Consider the following 23,211-nt stretch of genomic DNA (forward strand, 5'->3'; position numbering starts at 1 on the left):
TGACTTATCTTATGACCCATTATTTTAAATTGATGGCAACTTAACAGATTGCATAAACAAAAACAAACACACAAAAGGAAAACTAATAAAAGTTCTACACTTTAACTTTATCCTTCTGCTTTTTAACTATGTTGTGGCCTGATCTTGGCTCACTGCAACCTCCGCCTCCTAGGTTCAAGCGATTCTCCTGCCTTAGCCTACTGAGTAGCTGGGACTATAGGCACGTGCCACCACACCCAGCTAATTTTTATATTTTTAGTAGAGACAGGGTTTCACCATGTTGGCCAGGGCGGTCTCTATCTCTTGACCTAGTGATCCGCTCATCTTGGCCTCCCAAAGTGCTGGGATTATGGGTGTGAGCCACCATGCCTGGCCAGATTGTCATTATTTTTGATCAGTTCATCATTTTTTCTTTCTACTTAAGATAAGTTGGCCAGGCGCAGTGGCTCAAGCCTGTAATCCCAGCACTTTGGGAGGCTGAGACGGGAGGATCACGAGGTCAGGAGATCGAGACCATCCTGGCTAACATGGTGAAACCCCGTCTCTACTAAAAAAATACAAAAAACTAGCCGGGCGACGTGGCGGGCACCTGTAGTCCCAGCTACTTGGGAGGCTGAGGCAGGAGAATGGCGTAAACCCAGGAGGCGGGGCTTGCAGTGAGCTGAGATCCGGCCATTGCACTCCAGCCTGGGCGGCAGAGCGAGACTCCGTCTCAAAAAAAAAAAAAAAAAAAAGATAAGTTTACATACTACAATTACACTGTTATAATATTTTGTGTTTTTCTGTATGCTTATTCTTACCAGTAAATGTCTGGGCATTGAAGAGTTAGGTATTTCTTGTAGTCTTTGCAGTCTGGGCTTGTTTGTCCCTGTCGTTGAGAAGGTTTTCCAGAAGGTTTTTATTTGAAGGAGCTTGGGCCTCAATCCCAATAATGCTGTGGTTTTTGCAGACTCGTAGAGGTACCATCTTGGAGGTGTTGAATAAGATCCAGAATGATTATCTGGATTGCCAGGCAAAAACACTTGTTCTTTTGCCTTCTGTCAAACAGTTTCTTTCTTTCTCTCTCTCTCTTAAGGTGCTGGGCCACCTTGAACTAGGGGTATGGTGATGCAAGCACTCCTGTGGCCCCCACCTTGGATTGTCCTGGGTCAGACCTGTAGCCAGCACAGCACTAGGTCTTGTCCAAGGCCCACTGTAACCACTACCTGACTACCACCTATGTTCACTCAAGGCCCTAGGTCTCTAAGATCAGCAGGGGGTGACGCCAGCCAAGTTTGCATCCTTCCCTTTAGGGTAGCAAGTTCCCCCAGGCGCTGGACAGGCCCAGAGATGCTACCTGGGAGCCAGGATTGGAGTCAAAATACTTAGAAATTTGCCTGATGTTTTATTTAACTATGGCTAAGCCAGCACTCAAAACACAAGACAAAGTCCTTCCCATTCCTCCCTCCCCTTTCCACAGGCAGAGATGCCTCTCCCTGTGGCCAGTACTACCACTGGTCCACAGGGATTCTACCTGGCCACTGCTGATGTTCACTTAAAGCTTAACAGCTGTTCAGTTATGTTGTGGTAAATGCTGCCAGGCCTGGGACTCTTCAAGGAAGTGGGCACCCCTCTGTCCTGGGGAAGATCCAAATATGCTGTCCAGGAGCCAAAGCCTGGACTTGGGGACCCCAAGAGCATGCTTGTTGCTCTACTCCACTGTGGCCAAACTGGTACCAAAGGTGCAAGACAAAGTCCCCTTTACTTTTTCTTCTGTTTCTGTCAAACAGAAGGAGTCTTCCACTGTAGCCACCACAACTAGGAATGTGCTGGATCACACCTGAAGTCAACATATCTCAGAACCTAAGGCCCACAGCGTAATACCTGGATATCACTGCTGGTTATTTGGTGCCCAAGGGTTCTTTAGTCAGCAGGTGATTAATCTTGCCAGGACTGGGTCCTTCCCACCAAGGCAATGGGTTTTCTATTTGTCCAGTGTGTGTCTAGAAATATCATCTGTGAGCTAAGGCCTGGAATGGGTGCCTCATGACTCTGCTCAATGCCCTGTCCTACTGTGGCTGAGCTGGTATCCAAGATGCAAGACAAAGTCCTCTTTACTCTTTGCTCTCCTGTCCTTAAGCAGAAGGAAGGAGTCACTTTTGTTGCTGCAAGCTTCACTGCCTGGGATTAGGGGAGAGGTGGCACAAGCACTCCCTTAGCTGCCCCAGCCGATGACTTTCTAGGTCGTATGCCACCCTATCCCTCTGGTTCTGAGCCCAGTCCAGCACTAGGAGTTACCTAGGAATTGCAATCCTTGTGTCCTAGACTGTCTTTCAAGTTTACCTAGAACCCCAGAACACTTAAGCCCATAGTGTTGAGGCTTCCTGAGAAACTCAAGTTCTCACTACTGGGATAAGTGATTTGCCTCTGGCTAGGTCTGTTCCGAAAGCTCCCTTCACGTGCAGCTGCTGGCTGAGTCCAGCATGGCGATGCTCCCTGCTATGACAGCACTGAGTTTAATGTAAAGTTCCCCAGTTGCTGTGCTTTACCTCCTCCAAGTGCGCAGACTCTCCACATTGCTCAGCTGCTGCTGAGGGATATGCGAGGGGTGATGATGGTGATTCCAGAGTGTCTCTCCAACCCTCTTCAATGCCTCTTTTAGTGATACGTTGTTAAATCCAGGTATTACGATTGCTCACCTGATGTTTGGTTCTTATAATGACACTTTTCTGTGTGCAGATAGTTGTTACAATTTGGTGTTCATGTGTCGGGGGGAGATGGTGTAGGCTTCTATTCCACTATCTTGCTCTACCTTGATAGTCTGATGTCAGAAGCTCTTTAGTTTAATTAGGCCCCATTTGCCAATTTTTGTTTTTGCTGCAAGTGCTTTTGGCATCTTTGTCATGAAATCTTTGCCGGGGCCTATGCCCAGAATGATATTTTCTAGGTTTTATTCTATGGTTTTTATAGTTTTGGCTTTTACATTTAACTCTTTAATCCATCTCAAGCTGACTTTAGTTCATGCTGAAAGGAAGGGGTTCAGTTTCGATCTTCTGCATATGGATAGCTAGTTATCCCAGCAATACTTATTGAGCAGGAAGTCCTTTCTCCATTGCTTGTTTTTATTGAAGATCAGATAATTGTAGGTGTGCAGCTTTATTTCTGGGTTCTCTAACTTGTCCCATTGGTCTATGTGTCTGTTTTTGTATTAGTACCATGTTGTTTTGATTACTGTAGGCTTGTAGTATAGTTGAAGTTGGGTAGGGTGATGTCCTTTTTGTTCTTTTTGCTTAGGATTACTTTGACTATTTGGGCTCTTTTTTTGATTCCATATGAATGTTAGGATAGTTTGTTTTTCTAATTCTGTGAAAAATAGTGTTGGTAGTTTGATAGGAATATCATTGAATCTGTGAATTGCTTTGGACAGTATAGTTATCTTAACAATGCTGTTTCCTACCCATGAGCATGGAAGGTTTTTCCATTTGTTTGTATCATCTCTGATTTCTTTCAGCAGTATTTTATAATTCTTTTTGTAGAGATCTTTCACATCCTTGATTAGCCATATTCCTAGATATTTTAGTTTTGTGTATGTCTGTTGTAAATGGGATTGTGTTCTTGATTTGGCCCTCAGCTTGAATGTTGTTGGTGTATAGAAATGCTGACTTTTGTACATTGATTTTGTATCCTGAAACTTTGCTGGAGGTTTTGTCAGATCTAGGAGCTTTTTGGCAGAGAATATAGGGTTTTCTAGGTATAAAATTATATTGTCTGCTAAGACAGATAGGTTGACTTCCTCTCTTCCTATTTGGATGCCTTTTATTTCTTTCTCTAGCCTGATTTCTCTGGCTAGGACTTCCAGTAGTATATTGAATAGGAGTGGTGAGAGTGGGCATCCTTGTCTTATTCCAAGTCTCAAGGGAAGGGCTTTGGGTGGTATCAATCCTTTTAAACTTATTGATGATTGTTTTAGATAATGTTCCATGTGTAATTGAGAAGAATGTATATTATGCTGTTGTTGGTTGAATGTTTTATAGATGTTGCTATGATATGAATGTTCATGTTCCCCAAATTCATATATTGAAACCTAATTCTCACAGTGATGGTATGAGGAGGTAAGACCTTTCAAACATAATGAAGTCATGAGAGCAGAACCCCAATGAATGGGATTGACATCCTTATAAAAGAGGCCCCAGAGAGGTGCCTTGTCTCTTTCACCATGTGAGGACACAGCAAGAATGTGACATCCATGAACCAGAAAGTGGCCCCTCCCCAGACACTAAATCTGCTGATACCTGAATCATGAACTTCCAAGCCTCTAGAACTGTGAAAAATAAATCTCTCTTGTTTATTAACTACACAGCATATGGTATTTTGGTATTTTGGTATTTTGGTATAATATCCTGAACAGACTAAGACAGATATCCTTTAGGTTAGTTGGTTTTTAGTGTTGCTCACATCTTTCATTTCCTGGTGATCTTCTGCCTAGCTGTTATCCATTTTTGGAAGTGGAATATTAAAGTCTTCAATTATGACTATTGAATTGTCTATTTCTCCCTTCATTTCTGCCAGTTTTTGCTTCATGTGTTTCGGGACTCTGTTACTAGGTGCAAATATGTTTTTAGTTGCTATATCTTCCTAATTGGCCCTTTTGTCATTATAAAATGTCCTTCTTGATTTCTAGTAAAATTTTTAGTCTTGTAGTCTGTTTTGTCTGATATTAGTGTAGTTGCTCCAGCTATCTTGTGGTTGCTGTTTGCACAATGTATGTTTTCCCATTCTTTTACTTTCAATCTGTTTGTATCTTTGAATCTAAAAGTGTTTCCTGCAGACAACGCATAGTTGGATCTTGTTTTCTTAAAAACTCTAGTCTGACAATTCTGCCTTTTGATTGGGTTCTTTAATCTATTCACATGATGTTGCTATTGATATATTTGGATTTATGTTTGTTATTTTACTCTTTTTCTATATGTTTTAATTCTCTTTTTTCCTATACTTTTCATTTACTGATTTCTTTTTATTAAGTGAATATTTTAGAATGTAACATGGTAATTTTTAAACTAAATTTTAAACTGTATCTTTTGAGTTATTTTCACAGTAGTTTCTCCAGAGTTTACCATATATATTTTAGCTTATTGGTATCTGCTTCAGATTTATATTAACTTAATTCTAGTGAGATATAAATATGTTACTTCTAGATAGCTTTATTCCTCTTCTGCCTTTTGTATTATTGTTACACATATTACATCTTGTGGTGGATTGGATGGACTGTGGGCCTCAAAAATACATGTCCGCATACTAACCTTTGAAACTTGTGACCTCATTTGGAAATGAGCCTTTGAAGACATAATTATATTAAAGATTTGGGGATGAAATTACCCTAAAATATTCAGGTGGGCACTAATTCCAATGAAAAGTTTGTTTTGTTTTTTAAATAAGAGATAGAAGATGAGAAAACAGACACAGAGGAAAAGGCCATGCGAAGATGGAGGCAGAGATTGGAGTGATGTCAACAGCCACCAAAACGTGGAAAGGGCAAGAAACAGATTCTCCGTAGAGCCTCTAAAGGGAGTGCAACCCTGCCAACATCTTGAGTTTTGATTTCTCCTGTCCAAATCTAGGAGAGAAACTGTCTTAAGTAGCCCAGTGTATAGTAATTTGTCACAGCAGCCACAGAAAACCAATGCACATTTATAGGTATTATATAACCAACAATACATCACTATAATAATTATTACTTTATGTAATCTTGTATTTTTTAGAGGCACTAAGAGAAAAAAGGAGAAATTAAACACTGATAGCATTTCTTATTTGTCATTGCTAGTTCTATTCATTTATTCTTGTGGATTCATACTACCACCTGGTGTCATTTTTTTTTTTATCAGATACAGCTGTTCTCCCATGCACCTCTTTTATACTGTAATTGACAAATGTGTTACATTTCTATATGTTTTTGGTCCAACAATCCTTTTACATATTGTTTTATGCAATTAGTTAGACTCAGTTTTCTATTTCACCTTCAAAGTGTGGCCCTTAGGCCAGGTGTGGTGACTCACGCCTGTAATCCCAGCACTTTGGGAGGCCGAGACGAACAGATCACAAGGTCAAGAGATCGAGACCATCCTGGCCAACACAGTGAAACCCCGTCTCTACTAAAAATGCAAAAATTAGCTGGGTGTGGTGGTGTGCGCCTGTAGTCCCAGCTACTCAGGAGGCTGAGGCAGGAGAATTGCTTAAACCTGGGAGGTGGAGGTTGCAGGGAGCTGAGATCATACCACTGCACTCCAGCCTGGTGACAGAGTGCGACTGTGTTTCAAAAAAAAAAAAGTGTGGCCCTTAGAACTTAAAGTCATACTTTGGTTCATCAAATCAGTTCCAAGAGTAGGTGATCTAGCCCTTTCATTCTAAACACTACACGTGTAGTACTAGAGTACAATATTGTATTTGTTTATTTTTTCAGAATTAGGGTCTTGCTATGTCGTCTAGGCTGGGGTGCAGTGGGGCAATCATAGCTCACTCTAACCTTGAACTCCTGGGCTCAAGGGACTCTTCCTGCCTCAGTTTCCTAAGTAGCTAGGACAATAGATGCACACCACTACACCCAGCTAATGCATTTTTTTTGACAGACATAAAGCACATTTTTTTCACAATAGATAGACAACTATAAAGCAAAAATATAATTTTGCTAAATGATATTAAGCCACAGATCAAAAAGTCCTAGACTTTTATACTTACTTGAAAAAACCTCAAATTTGTTGAATGTCATTGTATTAAGAGCTAATCTGTCTGGTCCAATCACATAATATATTTGCCTACATTCAAGTTTCGTATTTCTACGTTTTGATAAACCTTCACACTAGATTTTCCTCTGTGCTGCAGATAAAAATTTTCCTCAACAGTGTCTGAAAAGGGAGGCCTGCCACCACTACCAAACCACTCTACCTGAGATTAGGTTATTAGATAGTGCCTAACCTGAAATAAAAATATGCTGATACAACATTCTGTAAAAAAACTCTACTATGTTATAGGAGAGCTCATACTATATTATGGTTTCAAAGGTAGTAAGAAACATATCATCAGATCATCACTATGGTAGCTATTTTAAGGGACTTTAATAAAAATTTGACAGTTATCATCAAACACTGGCCACCTCAATTTTAAACAGTAAGCACAAGAATTACTCCCATAAAAATTATAAGCATAACAGGACACTTCTTGGCTACTATTCAGTACTGACTTGGATGTTCTAGATAACACAAGATACTATATATATGTGAATATCTATACATATATATATTTATAGATATCCGTGTATATATACAGTATATATATAAGATTTTAGAAAGGAGGATAAATACATGTTACATGATAAAACTTACAGTCAATATAATTTTACACTTGTAAAATCCCAGAGAACCAATATAGACCTAAAAAAGAGTTCAATAAAATGATTAGTTTAAAAAATAAGTATAAAGATTGTAACTTTCCCACATACCTTCAAAGTGTAGAAATCCCACTAAGCAAAAAGTGGTATTTCTACCAAATATAGATAAAAGAAAATTCATATTTAAATGTCTCTTATCCTCCATGAAACTCATCAAAAACAACAAAAAGTACAGCAGACAAAAAAATAAAGTCACATCTTTGATGAAACTCTGTAAAACATCTGAACCTCAACCATGATGTACATGAAGATAAGCTACTAAGTGCCATGAAGATTGGACCAAGATATGAAAATGCTAGGAGAGGATGCCTTTCACTGGAGATCTTGGAAAGGGCTGGTAGATTGGTGTTTTCTAGAGTAGTGATTCTCACTGAGATGCAAAACCAATGACTCCTAGTTTTGGAACAAAAAGATCTAGGTACAGAGGCTAAAGGCAGGACTCTCTCATAATCCTATTTGTCAACACAAAATAGGAGAGAAGGCAGGACTAAATCTGATAGTGAGCAGATGCACCATTATTTCAAGATTGAACCTAAGGATGTGGCAAGGTAAGGAGAAAAGTTGGGATGACAAGTTGCCCTGCAGCCGCCAGTTTTCATCAGTTGAAGATATATTAAAACTATGGCACACATAAGCCATTCCATCAAACAGTAAATATGGCTATACTGCAAGCAGTAAAAAAGTGAACAGCCTCTGCTTCCATACAGTCAAGAACAAAAAGAAACAGGTGACAAGTTTGAGAAAAAAAAGTGGAAAAGAATAAAGAATTTAAAAGAATTGGAGGGAAAGCTATAGCTTTGGAATACAGAAAAAGGAGAAACAACATACTACTAGTATATATCTTCAAAGAGACCAAATACATAGATAAGGGGAAAAAAATCCAAAGACATCATTCAAGAAAAAATTTTGAGATACAAATAAACTTCAGACTTTTACTTCCAGCAGTGGAAGTCTAGTTTGTCTTTAGCCAATGGCATATCAAGGATAACAGGTGGGCTATAAGAATGGCTGTTGGACTGCAGTTTTGGACTCTATTACTACATGTGTAGTATTTAGAATAAAAGAGCTAGGTCTCCTCATGTCAGCACTTATTTGACCAATGGGAGTATGATTTTAAGTTTGTAGGGTCACATTTTGAAGGTGAAATATAAAAAAAAATTAATAGATAAATTTTTGATCAGATGCAGTATCTCACATCTACTGCAGCAATTTGGGAGGCTAAGGTGAAAGGATCATTTGAGCCCAGGAGTTTGAAACCAGCTGGGCAACATACTGAGACCTTATCTCTACAAAAAGTAAAAAAAAATTAGCTGGGCATGGGGGTGCTTGGCCTAGGTGTTCAAGATCAGTCTGGGCAACATAGTGGGACCCTGTCTTTACAAAATATTTTTAAAAATTAGTTGGATGTGGCGGTGTGTGCCTGTAATCCTGGCTACTTGAGAAGCTGTGGTGGGAGGATCACCTGAGCCCAGAGAAGTAGGGGCTGCAGTGAGCCATCTTCACACCACTGCACTCCAGCCTGGACGATGAAGTGAGATTCTGCCTCAAAAAAAGGACAAAATGAAATATCAGCAATGAAAGGTCCTGCTAAAGAGAAGTTTTGTTAATTCATAATTTTAATGTTTATCTGGTCATCTTATCCAAAAGGCAAAAATCTTTAGCCTCCCTTATCTTTGGAATATCCTTCTCTCTTAAATGTTGCTTTCTCACAAATCCCAGTTTACTTGAATAAGAATGTAATGTTATGCCAAAAGTTAAGGAGGCGTATAGTGGGACAAATCCTACTGGGTGGATGCTTTCTTCATTCTTTCCACAAATGAAATCTTCTGAAAATAGACGTCAGTGGCAGTTTAAATAGAGAAATGGAAAAAGGGAAGGCAAAAATCTGAGAAGCGTGTGAAGGAGGAGTTTCTGTGAAGATTTCCCATGCTGTTCTCTGTATGCATTTTTCCTTTTTCCTCATGCCCTAATGTATATCCACACATACTATCCCTCTAGATGCTGCTCAGAATTTCTAAACCTGGTATAATTGGAGGCTTGGCTGCAGACCTAAAAGTAAGGGGCCTAAAAGTTGGGTACATCTTTACAGTTGTATTTCATTTGTTTAAGGCAGAAAGAATAAATTTTCATTCCAAAGCAGTTAGCTTGCTTAGCAGCATTAATTTAAAATGAAGAAATGTAAATCTTAATCTCTGGCACTGAAGCAGAAAATTAGTTTTGATTTTGAAATTTGGTGAAGAATAAGTTCAATTTTTATGGGCTGTTTTGCATCTTGGTGAGATCTAATGAGGTCTGTACTTTTGACTCTACCTAATAGGCTGACATCGTTCCTCCTTTAATTTTATCTGAGACTTGGTGTCAATGATTTTTTTGATTTCTTAATTCAAAAAGGTAAACTAGCCAGGGGGTATTTACTACTTACATTGCCTTATATCACAGTGTGCCCTTTCTAGTTCCCTGGAAGAGATAAGGAATGGGTTTGTGTGTTCAGGGAGGTAACTGGTTTTTAGTAGAACACTGGAGTTATCAATCCCACTCTTAATGTTAAAAAGAGAATACCAGAGCTACCCCTCTCCCCACCATTTTAATCAGCAATTTAAAAATATTTTTAAATATTATAGAAATATGCAGACTGATGTCAAGAGAGGTGGTGCGGGGCTCGCTCCAGTAATCCCAACACTTTGGGAGGCCAAGGCCGGCGGATCACTTGAGGTCAGGAGTTGGAGACCAGCTTGAGCAACATGGTGAAACCCCGTCTCTAATAAAAACACAAAAATTAGCCAAGCGTGGTGGTACGTGCCTATAGTCCTAGCTACTTGGGAGGCTGAGGCAAGAGAATCGCTTGAACCTGGGAGGGGGAGGTTGCAGGGAGCCGAGATCGCGCCACTGCACTCCAGCCTGGGTGACAGAGCGAGACCCTGTCTCAAAAAAAAAAAAAAAAAAAAAAAAAAGTTAAAAAAAAATGCAGAGTGAGTGCATTGGCTCATGTCTGTAATCCTAGCACTTTAGGAGGCTGAGCTGAGATGGAGGGATCGCTTGAGCTCAGGAGTTTGAGACCAGACTGGACAACAAAGCAATACTCCCATCTCGGAAGGAAGGAAGGAAGGAAGGAAGGAAGGAAGGAAGGAAGGAAGGAAGGAGGGAGGGAGGGAGGGAGGGAGGGAGGGAGGGAGGGAGGAAGGAAAGAAGGAAGGAAGGAAGGAAGGAAGGAAGGAAGGAAGGAAGGAAGGAAGGAAAGAGGGAGGGAGGGAGGGAGGGAAAAAAATTTGAAACATACACAAAAGTTGAGAGAATTGTGTAATTGACCCCAATGTACCATCACCCAGCTTCAATAATTATCGATACTTTTAGGCAGGTTTCTACCAGAAAATATGTCCTGGAAACTTTAATTATTGATCTGTGTTCAGGTTTTGCCTTCCAAATTTTTCATTATTGGGGCTTTGAACATATTGTAACTGTATTAAGAGAAGGATTTGAATGAGGAATTTAGTGCTTAAGAGTCAATAGTCAGTGAGTCTCCTTTTGGCTTGCCTCCTTCTTAGGGAAAGGAACTGGCTGTAGGATGTTAGGCAGAATTTGGGTGTATCAGTTTTGGCTCGGAGATGTTTCTCACAGAACTTGTCACTGTCCCAATATCCATGCAGAAGACCAAATTAAAAGCGAGGAGAAATACCTAATGTAAGTGACGAGTTAATGGGTGCAGCACACCAACATGGCACACGTATATATATGTAACAAACCTGTACGTTGTGCACATGTACCCTAGAACTTAAAGTATAATAATAAGAAAAAAAAAAAGCGAGACTGGAGAAAGGATGGGTATCTAGCCTATTCTTATCCCGCCTCATGGTGTTTTCTAAATATTTACAGAAAGAAAGTGTACAGAGTAGTTTCCTGGTCAAACTCTGATGAGTATCTTAGTACTTTTCCCTCCCCTTCTTCTCGCGCCCTCTTTGGGGACGGGTCGTCAAGTCTTTGAGTTTCTAGTTATTGGTATTGACTGGTTTATAACCTCCTCTTTCACCCAGATCGTCAAGGGCCGTTTGCAAAGCACTCCCAAATAGAGCCTCTTGGAGAAAGAGAAACTGCTATCACGCAAAGCAGCCTTGAGCTCGCTGACTCCGCTGCCTCGAAAAACCAGAGTCCGGAGGCAGTTTGATGCGGACACTATTCCCCAACCTTCTTCCCCTCCTTGTCGTCTCTATTGCACTCTTGGCGGCTCCTAGGATACAAGAGGGTGCAGGACAGACTTCAACCCGCAGCAGGACCCAGCGCGGAAAGCTCCGCAGCAGGATCCAATGCAGAAAGCCCCGCAGCACTTGTTTTGGGGGGCTCCTGTTTCCTTAAGCCTAAAAGGTGTGGTCGCTCACGTTCACGGTCCCGCCTCTCGCCGCCTCCGCCCGGCAGCTCCACGCGGAGTCCCGCCCTCTCCGCTGGAGAGGTGCGCAGGGATCAGAGCGTCCAGATACGACGGGCGGCTCCCAAAGGGTGGCAGGAGGAGCCCAGCGGGGCTCAGCCTCAGTTACCAGCAGTCTGCAGGCAGAGGTTGTGGAGGTTAAGATCCAGGCAGCCTCAGGGCGTTGTCCTAGAAAACACCGTTTAAGCAGAGACGAGTTAGTGTCTCGGGGCGTCTCCCAGGCTCCGCCCTGCGCCCGCGGCCAGCGCTGTGGGCGAGACCCCAGCCCGCTGCTACTGGAGACCGCACCTCTCGCGCCTGGGCCGGCAGCCTCGTCTCTGCACCCCTAGGCGGCGCTGCGCTCCTCAACACTCGGCCGGCTCCGCTTTCCCAGACGGCTACCCAGCCTCCAGCCTAGCAAGCCCGGCTCCCAGCTGGCCAGCCCGGGCAATGCCGGCGTTCGGGAACGGCAACGTCGGCGGTCGCTGAGTATCTAGCCCGCAGCAGTGACGGCCGGCAGGAGCGTGCTCTTCCCCGCGGCTCGTGCTCTCCAGGAGTCCGGAGCATGGTCCTGGGTCACTGTTGGTATAGCGTGTTGGTGGAACGTGGACGCCCAGAGGGAGGATGGTGGGCTGGGGGGTGGCAGTTCTATGTTTGTGGGTTTCCTGCGGCGCTGCCGCGGGACAGCTCGAGTACTCAGTGCCAGAGGAGACGGAGCGGGGCGTAGCTGTAGGCAATGTCGCCGCGGACTTGAGGCTGCCAGCGGCCGCTCTGCCCTCGCGGAACTTTCGCTTCCTTTCCAGCCACCGCGAGCTCTACTTCAGGGTGGACATAGCCAGCGGCAACTTGGTGGTCAGAGAACCGGCGGACCGCGAGCGGCTGTGCAGGGGCAAAGCTGCCTGCGTCTTGACCTACGACCTGGTGCTCGAGGACCCGCTGGAGCTGCACAAGATTCGGGTTCACGTCCTGGACACCAATGACAACTCACCTCTCTTTCCTGCCGGCGACGTGCAGCTGTACATCCCCGAGTTCCTGACGCCCGGAGCCCGCTTTACTCTCCCGAATGCCCAAGATGACGACGAGGGAAGCAATGGGATACTAAGCTACAGCCTAAGCCCCAGTCAGCACTTTCGCCTGGACATGGGATCGCGGGTTGACGGCAGCGAATACCCGGAGCTGGTGTTGGAGAAAGCACTGGATCGCGAACAGCGCGCCACCCACCTGCTGGTGCTTACAGCTCGGGACAGCGGGCTACCTGCCCGCTCAGGAGACGCACAAGTCACCATCGTTGTGGTGGACACAAATGACAACGCGCCTGTATTTGAGCGCTCCGTATACCGCACCAAGGTTCCAGAGACTGCACCCAATGGGACTGTGTTATTCCGAGTTCAAGCCTTGGATCCAGATGAAGGGTCCAATGGGGAAGTCCGATACTCCCTAAGCAATAGCACGCAAGCAGAGTTGCGACACCGCTTTCATGTGCACCCTAAAAGTGGAGAGGTGCAAGTAGCTGCTTCACTAGGTCCGCCGGAAACGCTCTTGGAGGCATACATTGAAGCAAGGGACGAAGGTGTCTTTGGTTTAGCTAGCACCGCTAAACTGCTGGTGGAGGTGACTGACGTGAACGATCATGCCCCCGAACTAGACTTCATGACTCTTTCGAACCCAGTACCGGAGGACGCTGCTCCTGGCACAGTGATTGCTCTCTTTAGTGTAAAGGATGAAGACCTTGGTTCTAATGGTAGGGTCATTTGTGGCATGTCTAGTGGAGGCCCTTTTCAGCTGACGGCTTCCTTTGACAACTACTACAGCCTGCTGATTGATGGGCCCCTGGACCGGGAACAGATCAGTGAATACCAAGTCCTGATCACGGCCTCAGATAGTGGCTCACCCCCACTTAGCACCCGAAGGACAATCACTGTGTCAGTTGCTGATGTGAATGACAATACACCAAGCTTTCCTCAACCACAGCAGGAACTTTTCGTTGCTGAAAACAATGGCCCTGGGGCCTCTCTAGGCCAAGTGTTTGCCCAGGACCCCGACCTGGGGAAGAATGGCCTTGTCTCTTATGAGCTGTTGGATGTTATCTCTGAAGGGCCACCAGCCTCTAGCTTGGTGGCAGTAGAATTATCCAGTGGGGCTATCACTGCCAAAACTTCCTTTGACTTTGAGCAGCTCAGGGGGTTTCACTTCCAAGTAGAAGGCCGGGATGGTGGCATTCCTCCCCGAAGTGCAACAGTGACTATAAACTTGTTTGTGGTAGATAGGAATGATAATTATCCAGTTATCTTGTTTCCCTTGCCCAGAAATGGTTCTGTCCCTGTGGAAATTGTGCCCCGCTCTGCCAGGACTGGACACTTGGTCACAAAAGTAGTAGCAGAGGATGCAGACAGTGGTTCTAATGCCTGGCTTTCCTACCACATCTCCCGGGCGTCTGACTCTAGTCTTTTTAGAATTTCAGCCAATATAGGTGAGCTCCGTACTGCTCGTTTAGTTCTTCCCACTGATGCAGTTAAGCAGAGCGTGGTGGTAGTGGTTCGGGACCATGGAGACCCACCACTTTCCTCCTCTGTCACTCTGGGTGTGCTGTTGAGCAACTCTGTTCCTCAGTTACTTCCAGACTTTGAAGATGTCTGGGAACCAGGAGGGCAGCTTTCTGCCCAGAACTTGTATTTAGTAATTGCCTTGGCTTGTATTTCCTTTTTATTTCTGGGGTGCTTACTTTTCTTGGTGTGTACCAAGTTGCACCAGAGCCCAGGTTGTTGCCCTCAGAGCTGCTGTCGCTCTACAGAGGATCTGAGGTATGGAAGGAAGATGGTTTCAAATCCTTGCATGACATCAGCCACCGTAGATGTCACTACAGTTGAGAGACTTTCTCAGACTTATCTCTATCGGGCCTCTCTGGGACTTGGTTCTGATAATAACAGTTTGCTGTTGCGTGGGGAGTACAATGCTGCCGACCTGCGAAATCTTGCCACTGGGGTAGGACTGAATTTGCCAATATCCTGTATTCAGATTCGGAATAGGAAAGGGGATCACGCTAATGTCAATGCTATGGTAAGCAAATTTTATGGAATTTGATTCCTTTGACCAGGAGATGGCTGCTAGCTGTGTTCTGAAATATTTGTTAGACAAGCCTTTCACAACATTTCATCAATTGAATTAAACACTCCTTCTTAGCACTTCCTGTGCCAAGAAATCTGAAAGTATAGAAGTATTAGAAGATTGTCCTAGGCCTCAAGGGACTTATAGTTTATTTTTGAGAAACAAGGGTAAAAATTAAAACCTATTTAAGAACAATAAAAGTAATATGGCATGAAGGTCTAAAATTAAAAATAAAGTACCAAAATATTTTATAAGCAACAGATATGTAAGGCATTCTAATATTTAAACTGAAGAATGAAAAATATGTAAGAGTCTGCTTAATATGAATATAATATAGAAGGTGAGACATTTACTTAAACTATTGCAATGCATTATTAAAAGATGACAACCACAAAAGATATAAAAATAAATTATAATGGGGGTTAAAAGAAGGGAGACAGGGAACATAAGAGAACATCTGAGGGGGAGGAAGAAGTCAGAGAAGGCTTTGTGATAGAGATCACAGATTTAGTTGGATCTTTAATATGATACATCATTTAATAAAAAACAGTGTATTCTCTAGCCTGTACTTTTCATGAATACCATTTTGGTGAAGGTGTCTTCTTTGGGAATGCACCCTAAAACATAGCTAATAGCTCCATAGCAGGGTTTTGTAAGTACACAGAAATTGTAAGCCTGTCTCATAACATCTATTTATACTGATAGGAGATCATATTGTTGGATATAGGACTTGACAACCTTTTGTTTTGTGTTTCTATTGATAATATTTTACAAAGAGGAAAGATAAGTAATTTTTATGTCAGAAATATTTATGTGTTCAAAGGTGCACTTACCATCCAAAGTCCATTCAACTTGGATTTAATTTATTTTAGAGGACAAATACACTTAACAAATAAGTAAATATCATATTTGAGAGTAATGTATCTAATAAAAGTTAAGTGATTCAAATACTTCAATTTATCTGTTAGTGGCCCTTGGCATTTCAAAACTTTTTTTATTTTGAGACAGGGGTCTCACTATGCTGCCTAGGCTGGTCTTAAACTCCTAGCCTCAAGTGATCCTCCCACCTAGGCCTCCCAAAGTGCTGGGGTTATAGGCATGAGCCACGGCAGCTGGCCCTCAAACTTCTTGAGTGCAGTTAGGATAACATTCTGAAGCAATTCTACATTATTACTTTTTGACTTCTCATAGAAATCCTAGATGCAAAAGAAGGAGGTGTGTAGAAATTAAGGGAGGAAAATGAAGCATTCCTTGTTTTACTATTCTAGGCAATAAGGGGAAAAGTGGTTTGTAAGTTTTTTTTCCTCAAGTAATGATGGCAGCTGCAAATAAAATAAATTTACATATGTTAAAATTTTCCATCCTTAATACTTTCACGATATAATAGAATCCAGCATATAAGATATGCTTAGTAAATGCTGACTGAATGAATAAATATGTGTGTATATGTATTGGATGGTAACACTGTTCAACACAGAGGGAAAAACTTTAACTTACTTTTCTACTTTAGATGTGTATATGTGGTTAATAGCTTAAAGGTCACTTTCAAATGTACTGTTTCAATGATTATTTTCTTCCTCATGACATACACTAATAACATAACAGAGGAATTTTCTGGTTCTAGAGCTAGGATGAAAAACTTCAGGCCGGGCGCGGTGGCTCAAGCCTGTAATCCCAGCACTTTGGGAGGCTGAGACGGGTGGATCACGAGGTCAGGAGATCGAGACCATCCTGGCTAACACGGTGAAACCCCGTCTCTACTAAAAAAAAACTACAAAAAACTAGCCAGGCGACATGGCGGCGCCTGTAGTCCCAGCTACCTGGGAGGCTGAGACAGGAGAATGGCGTGAACCTGGGAGGCGGAGCTTGCAGTGAGCTGAGATCCGGCCACAGCACTCCAGCCTGGGTGACAGAGCGAGACTCCGTCTCAAAAAAAAAAAAAAAAAAAAAAACAAACTTCAATGCTGTGTCTGGGACTAAGTATGAGTCCAGTTCTATAGATGACAAAGGAATTAATAGGTGTGCTCATCATTACATTGTGAAATTTGCAGTGGATACTATTTGATAGAATCTCAGTTAATTTTAGGGAAGAATATTGGTGCGCAACAATGCTAATATTTCAGGTATCAGAGCACTTAATATGTGAACATTTTTTCTACCAAGAAATTTCACTATTTATTTCTTTTATTTCATTGCTTTCTGTAACAAAAAGAGATAAGAATACCAGTAATGGCTATAAAGTTTGGGAGTGAGGAATTTTTTTTAGAAACACATTTTCACTAGACTAGAAAGGAAATATAAGTAAGCAATAGGAAGGCCGATTAATCTAGAAGTTAGAAGGAAAATTAGCGATTTAAAAGGAAAAGTGTAGGAAATAACAGAGGAAAAAAAACTTTCAAACCAAATTTTTAAACTTATATGATTAACAAAATAATAGAGATATACTGTTCATATGTGCAGGAATATTGTACCATCCCATTCATTCAGTTGAACAATCTTTTTCCATCATTGTTGATATTTTGCTTTTTAGGTAGCTCATTGGTCTGCTAATAATTGTTGTGGGCTGGATATTTCCTTCTAAATAAATGAAGTATGATTCATAAAAACATGAATAAAATAACTTCTATAAATATGGGGTATTTGTAATTCACAAAGGCATTTGTTATTTACTTCTTCCTGTTCAATTACCTGTTGATCTGATCTTAATTCTTTAGAAAAGAATTCTTGTCATAGTATCCTGAATGCCTTAATAACAATAGAATTCTAGAAATAAAATATTGCTTTCATTTTATTTCAAATCATTTGAAAAGCATGACATTTAACAATGATTATAATGTGTGTCTGAGACTTATAGAATCATGTTGATGCATAGGTGTTTATATTTTGTTCAAATTCTAAGTTCTTTCATTTTAGTTTACAGTAAGTTTACAGTATATATTAACATAGCTTGTAATACTATGTAAAATGATCAGTTTAAGAAATTCAGGAAAACATGGTGTTTTATATCTATATTTTATCTCTATATTTCCAATTGATGATATTTAAGATATAAACAAAATTGATCCACTGACTGTATAACAACTAGACATTGTGTACCTCATCTCCATCTTTTTCTGTTAACATTCTTGATGGCAATTTAAATTTTTTAGAATGGTATCTAAGATGGTACCTCCGAAATATAAATTTCTACTTATTAAAAACTGATTGCATTGATAATTTTTAGAGGTATAAATATATTAATGTAGCAAAAATGCATGAAATACTTACCGTACAGCTGGCCTTATTAAATTTCCACATGAAAATTATGCATAGTTTGAACATACCAATGTTATATTGGTGTATTGTTCACCTGGAATTAAAGCATCTTCTTTTTTGCCAGGGTATATAGGAAATAGGGCATCTCCTCTTTGCAATGTCATTTGTTAACAGTAGTAGAATGTTTATGGCATTCAAGGTGCTTTATTTAACATACATTCCACAAGTAGACTCTCCCATAGGGTAATTAGATGTTTTGTGTATCTATTTTGACTTTGAAGCTGATAACCACACTTTTAAAAACTTTAGAATGATGAGGCCGGGCGCGGTGGCTCACGCCTGTAATCCCAGCACTTTGGGAGGCCGAGGCAGGCAGATCACGAGGTCAGGAGATAGAGACCATCCTGGCTAAGAAGGTGAAACACTGTCTCTACTAAAAAAAAAAAAAAAAAAAAAAAAAATACAAAACATTAGCCGGGCGTGGTGGCGGGCGCCTGTAGTCCCAGCTACTCGGGAGGCTGAGCCAGGAGAATGGCGTGAACCCGGGAGGTGGAGCTTGCAGTGAGCCGAGATCACACCACTGCACCTCCAGCCTGGGCGGCAGAGCGAGACTCCGTCTCAAAACAAAAACAAAAACAAACAAACAAACAAAAAACAAAAACCAAAAAACCAAAAAACCAAAAAAAAAAAGCCCCAAAACTTTAGAATGATGAAACTAAGGAAGTTTGCATGTTTGCATGACATATGAAATATATTCAAATTTAAAAACTCATGTAGACAACATAATAATTTTGTATAATGCAGACCCTCAAACCAGTAAAAAGGAAAGAAAAAGAACATAATTTGAGTGGACGTAAGGGAAAAACAATACCTTGGAAACATATAAGTGGGAAAGTATTGACAATGTGTCTCATAACGTTAGTGACCTATTGACTTTTGTTGTCTTCAGTATTTTCAGTTGAGGGAAACACTAATATTTCAACAACTAAATTCACTTAGCTAGGTTGGAATGAAGGTGGACTAAATTGCTGAAAGGTTTTTACAGTGCTCAAATGCGTGTCATACGAATATCAGAAATATTAACATTTGGCAGAACTTCAAGTGAATGTGGATTACAGTCCAGGATCCTGACTAAAGTATTATGGGAAGTAAGGAATTTGTTGGTAAGGGTTGTTCTTAAGAAGCAAAGCTAAATAATAAAGGTAGCTAGCCACTCATTTTGTTCCCAGTTTTAATGATGGAGTAAGATAATGGTTCAGGATATAAATAAATTACATGTCTCTTATACTGCATTTATGAAAAAGAAAGGACTATAAACACAAAGGTTATTATATATTCATTTGGAACTTGTTTTGGAATCTAGAAATAAATATGCAATCTCATATTCTCCTGTGCTGTAGAGAAAGATAAACACTTTATTTCTAACCCATCCCAAATTCCTTGGCTGTTCCTAGAGCCATCTGGTTACCATCTACAGATATTCTGTGTTCATGGGGGCACGCTAATGACATACCTTCAAAATGTACTCTGAATTCAAACACATGATGGTTATTCTTTAGAATTGTTAAGCAAAGACTAGCTGTTTTGTTTAAACTCAAAATAATGTTCATATAAAATAAAAACAACCAATTAAGAGGTCTTAATAGTGGATTTTTAGGTTGATTTGTCTTTTTCTTTTCTTGTTAGTGTTTGGTATCAAGGTTAGGCTGGCCCTGTTAATCAAGTTGGAAATCTTGTCTATCTCTGTCGCTCTCTCTCTCTTACATTTTTTTTCTATTCCTTGGACACGTTTGCTGAGATTGGTGATAATAGCGTTTTTAAATATTTGGTAGAATTCACTAGTGAAGCTCTCTGTACCTAAAATTTTAATTGAGATCAAATTTCTTTGTATTTTTATTGCTCTTATTTCATTCCTGTACATTTCATTTTTTCAGATATATGTTAGTTTTATCTGTACGTTTGAATATTTTGGCATAAAGTTGTTTATAACGTCCTGTTGTGGCTTTTTTTCACATCTGCAGGATCTGTAGTGATGTTTCCTTTTTCAATCCGGGTGTTAGTGTCACCTCTCATTTTTCTTGACTAGACTTGGAAGTAGTTTATTAATGATGTTAGTCTTTCCAAGGCTAACTTTGGTGTTTGGGTTCTCTTTCTTGTGTTTTGCTTTCTATTTTATTAATTTTCATATTTTATTAATTTCCTTCCTTATATGTTTATACTTCAGTGTACAACAGAAGAACTTTAAACATACTTTTCATTTCTATTTCCTCATACAAAATATTAAAAGATTTGTACTTAATTGTGGAGATTTATCAAAATTAATAATAGTCAGTGCTTCACTAAGGGCATTCTTACTGGTATTTTTCTTTTTTTTTTTCTTTTTTCTTTTTTTTTTTTGTTGAGGCAGAGTCTCGCTCTGTCGCCCAGGCTGGAGTGCAGTGGCCGGATCTCAGCTCACTGCAAGCTCCGCCACCCGGATTTACGCCATTCTCCTGCCTCAGCCTCCCGAGTAGCTGGGACTACAGGCGCCCGCCTCGTCGCCCGGCTAGTTTTTTGTATTTTTTTAGTAGAGACGAGGTTTCACCGCGTCAGCCAGGATGGTCTCGATCTCCTGACCTCGTGATCCGCCCGTCTCGGCCTCCCAAAGTGCTGGGATTACAGGCTTGAGCCACCGCGCCCGGCCTCTTACTGGTATTTTTCTTACTGCAAATGTCCAATTATGAATGTAATAACCACTAGTACAGTGTGGAGCCACTGCCTTGACTCCTTCTATGGTGCCCAGCTTTACCCACCAATGCTTTTGCATTATCAATGCAAGTGTAAATATAGTGAAAAATACAAATAATGTTTTAACATTATTTTGAAAAATATTTTCACCTCGTGGACACCGAAAGGGTCCATAGACCACACTTTGAGAACCACCATTCTAATTCTACTATCATTTCTTCTTTTTTTATTAATTGTAACATTTCTGTAATGGGTCTTCAACTATTTGATTACCCTGAAGCACAGTTCACATAGGAAAGGCAGGATAAATGTTTGATTCTTTCCCTTTGTTTAGCAGTATTCAAAATAATGAATTGATTCCTGACCATCTTACAAAAAAGACCAAGGCCTTTTTTAGGTGTCATTATAAACTCATTGACTTAAACATATTTGATATGGCTCAATCCATGGCAATTCTTATCTTTTTAATGATCAAATTATGCTAACTTTGCCAAGTTGGGAACTGTTCAACTTTGCTCCTGAGTCTTTTTAAGTGTGTTTGTGTATCTTGTTTTAAACGTTTTATTTTGGAATAATTATAGATTCACATAAAGTTGCAAAACTAGTACAGAGAGATCCCATGTGCTCGTCATCCACTTTTTCCCAGTGATAACACCCTGAGTCCTTTCCACGTGAGTCTTAGTAGTCTTTTGAATGCTTCCTTGATTTCTGGTATTACAAGATGTTCAGATTATCTTGTACATTTCCTTTCCCAGAATCAGCCATTTTTCAAAGAGCTTTCACTCATTTTTCATGAAAGATGATACTTAGAGATGTAATCTCAACAATAGGTGTGCTTATTGCTGCTGGGTCAGTTGGTGTTTCTAGGTATTTTCAGTTACTGAGCTAAGGGATGTCCATTTTTTAAAAGATAAAATACATCACATGTTTATACTAATCTAATTCAAGTTCAGCACTCCAAGGTTTTTACTTAACTTTATCAGTCTTACCTTGGTATTTCTCCCATACCTCAAATCCCAGTTTTCATTTACATCAACAGAATTACTCATTTGTTAACCCACAGGACTCAAATAATGGACTTAGAAAACAATTTCAGCACTACAGAAATAATATGATACTGTTACAGTTTAAGTTTTTGTCATTCTTTTCATTTATAAGGCACATCCTTACAAATGCCCAGTAGGCATGTACAGTCAAAGTATCGTGTTTTAAAGTATCTTGGAAAAGTTCCTCTCTGTGTAGTTAAGCCACCAGCCAGATGCAGAGTTAGGCTTGTTTCAAGTTGCTTTCAAATTTTGGGCTTGCTTTTTAAATTTTAATTTTCTTTTATAATTATGTGAAATATTTACATGGCTCCAAAATAAACTTATAAAACAAAATATATTTAGAGAAGTCTAAATCTACTGTTCCATACAATACACATTCTTCCCCCTTTGATTTTTTTCTCTTAAAAATATAAACTTGAGACTATTTCATAGTAGTATAGTATTTAGACATATTCCATACTTCTTAATGGTGTCTTTTGATTAGCAATTAATGAGCTCAAATTTATCAATATTGTCCTTTTTTTTTTTTTTTTTTTTTTGAGATGGAGTCTCATTCTGTTGCCCAGGCTGGAGTAAAGTAATATGATCTTGGCTCACTGCAATCTCTGCCTCCCGGGTTGAAGAGATTCTCCTACCTCAATCTCCCGAGTAGCTGGGATTAGAGGCGCCCACCACCACACCTGGCTAATTTTTATATTTTTAGTAGAGACAGGGTTTCACCATGTTGGCCAGACTGGTCTCGAACTCCTGACCTTAAGTGATCCACCCGCCTTGGCCTCCCAAAGTTCTGGGATTAGAGGCCTGAGCCACCATGCCCAGCCAATGTTGTCTTTTTTATTTAGTATTCTTTCTATCCCTTTAAAGAAAACATATCCTGCTTCAAAGTCATGAAGATGGCTGGGCGCGGTGGCTGATGCCTGTAGTCCCAGCACTTTGGGAGGCCGAGGCAGGCGGATCACGAGGTCAGGAGATCGAGACCATCCTGGCTAACAAGGTGAAACCCCATCTCTACTAAAAATACAAAAAGAAAAATTAGCCGGGTGTAATGGCGGGCCTCTGTAGTCCCAGCTACTCGGGAGGCTGAGGCAGGAGAATTGCTTGAACCTGGGAGGCGGAGCTTGCAGTGAGCCGAGATCATGCCACTGCGCTCCAGCCTGGGTGACAAGGCTAGACTCCATCTCAAAAAAAAAAAAAAAAAAAAAAAAAAAAAAAAGTCATGAAGATACATTCCTGTGTTTTCTTCTATAACATTGCTAACCAAT

At 40.8% G+C, this 23,211-nt stretch overlaps 1 protein-coding gene across 20 annotated transcripts in view; it reads left to right on the plus strand.

Moving 5' to 3' along the window:
- The window catches only part of LOC104681778 (protocadherin alpha-C2), a 230,324-nt gene that overhangs the window by 131,116 nt on the left and 75,997 nt on the right, over positions 1–23,211 (plus strand). The window contains exon 1 of one of the 20 annotated variants that reach the window (XM_010388180.2): positions 12,265–14,873. The exons of the other annotated variants lie outside the window; for them this stretch is intronic. Within the exon in view, the coding sequence (XP_010386482.1) occupies positions 12,441–14,873 (2,433 nt within the window). The 5' untranslated portion in view covers positions 12,265–12,440. Of the gene's footprint in view, positions 1–12,264; positions 14,874–23,211 lie in introns of those variants that run through there. 20 annotated transcript variants of the gene reach the window in all.

This window comes from Rhinopithecus roxellana, chromosome 3, assembly GCF_007565055.1.
Source record: "Rhinopithecus roxellana isolate Shanxi Qingling chromosome 3, ASM756505v1, whole genome shotgun sequence".
NCBI lineage: Eukaryota > Metazoa > Chordata > Mammalia > Primates > Cercopithecidae > Rhinopithecus > Rhinopithecus roxellana.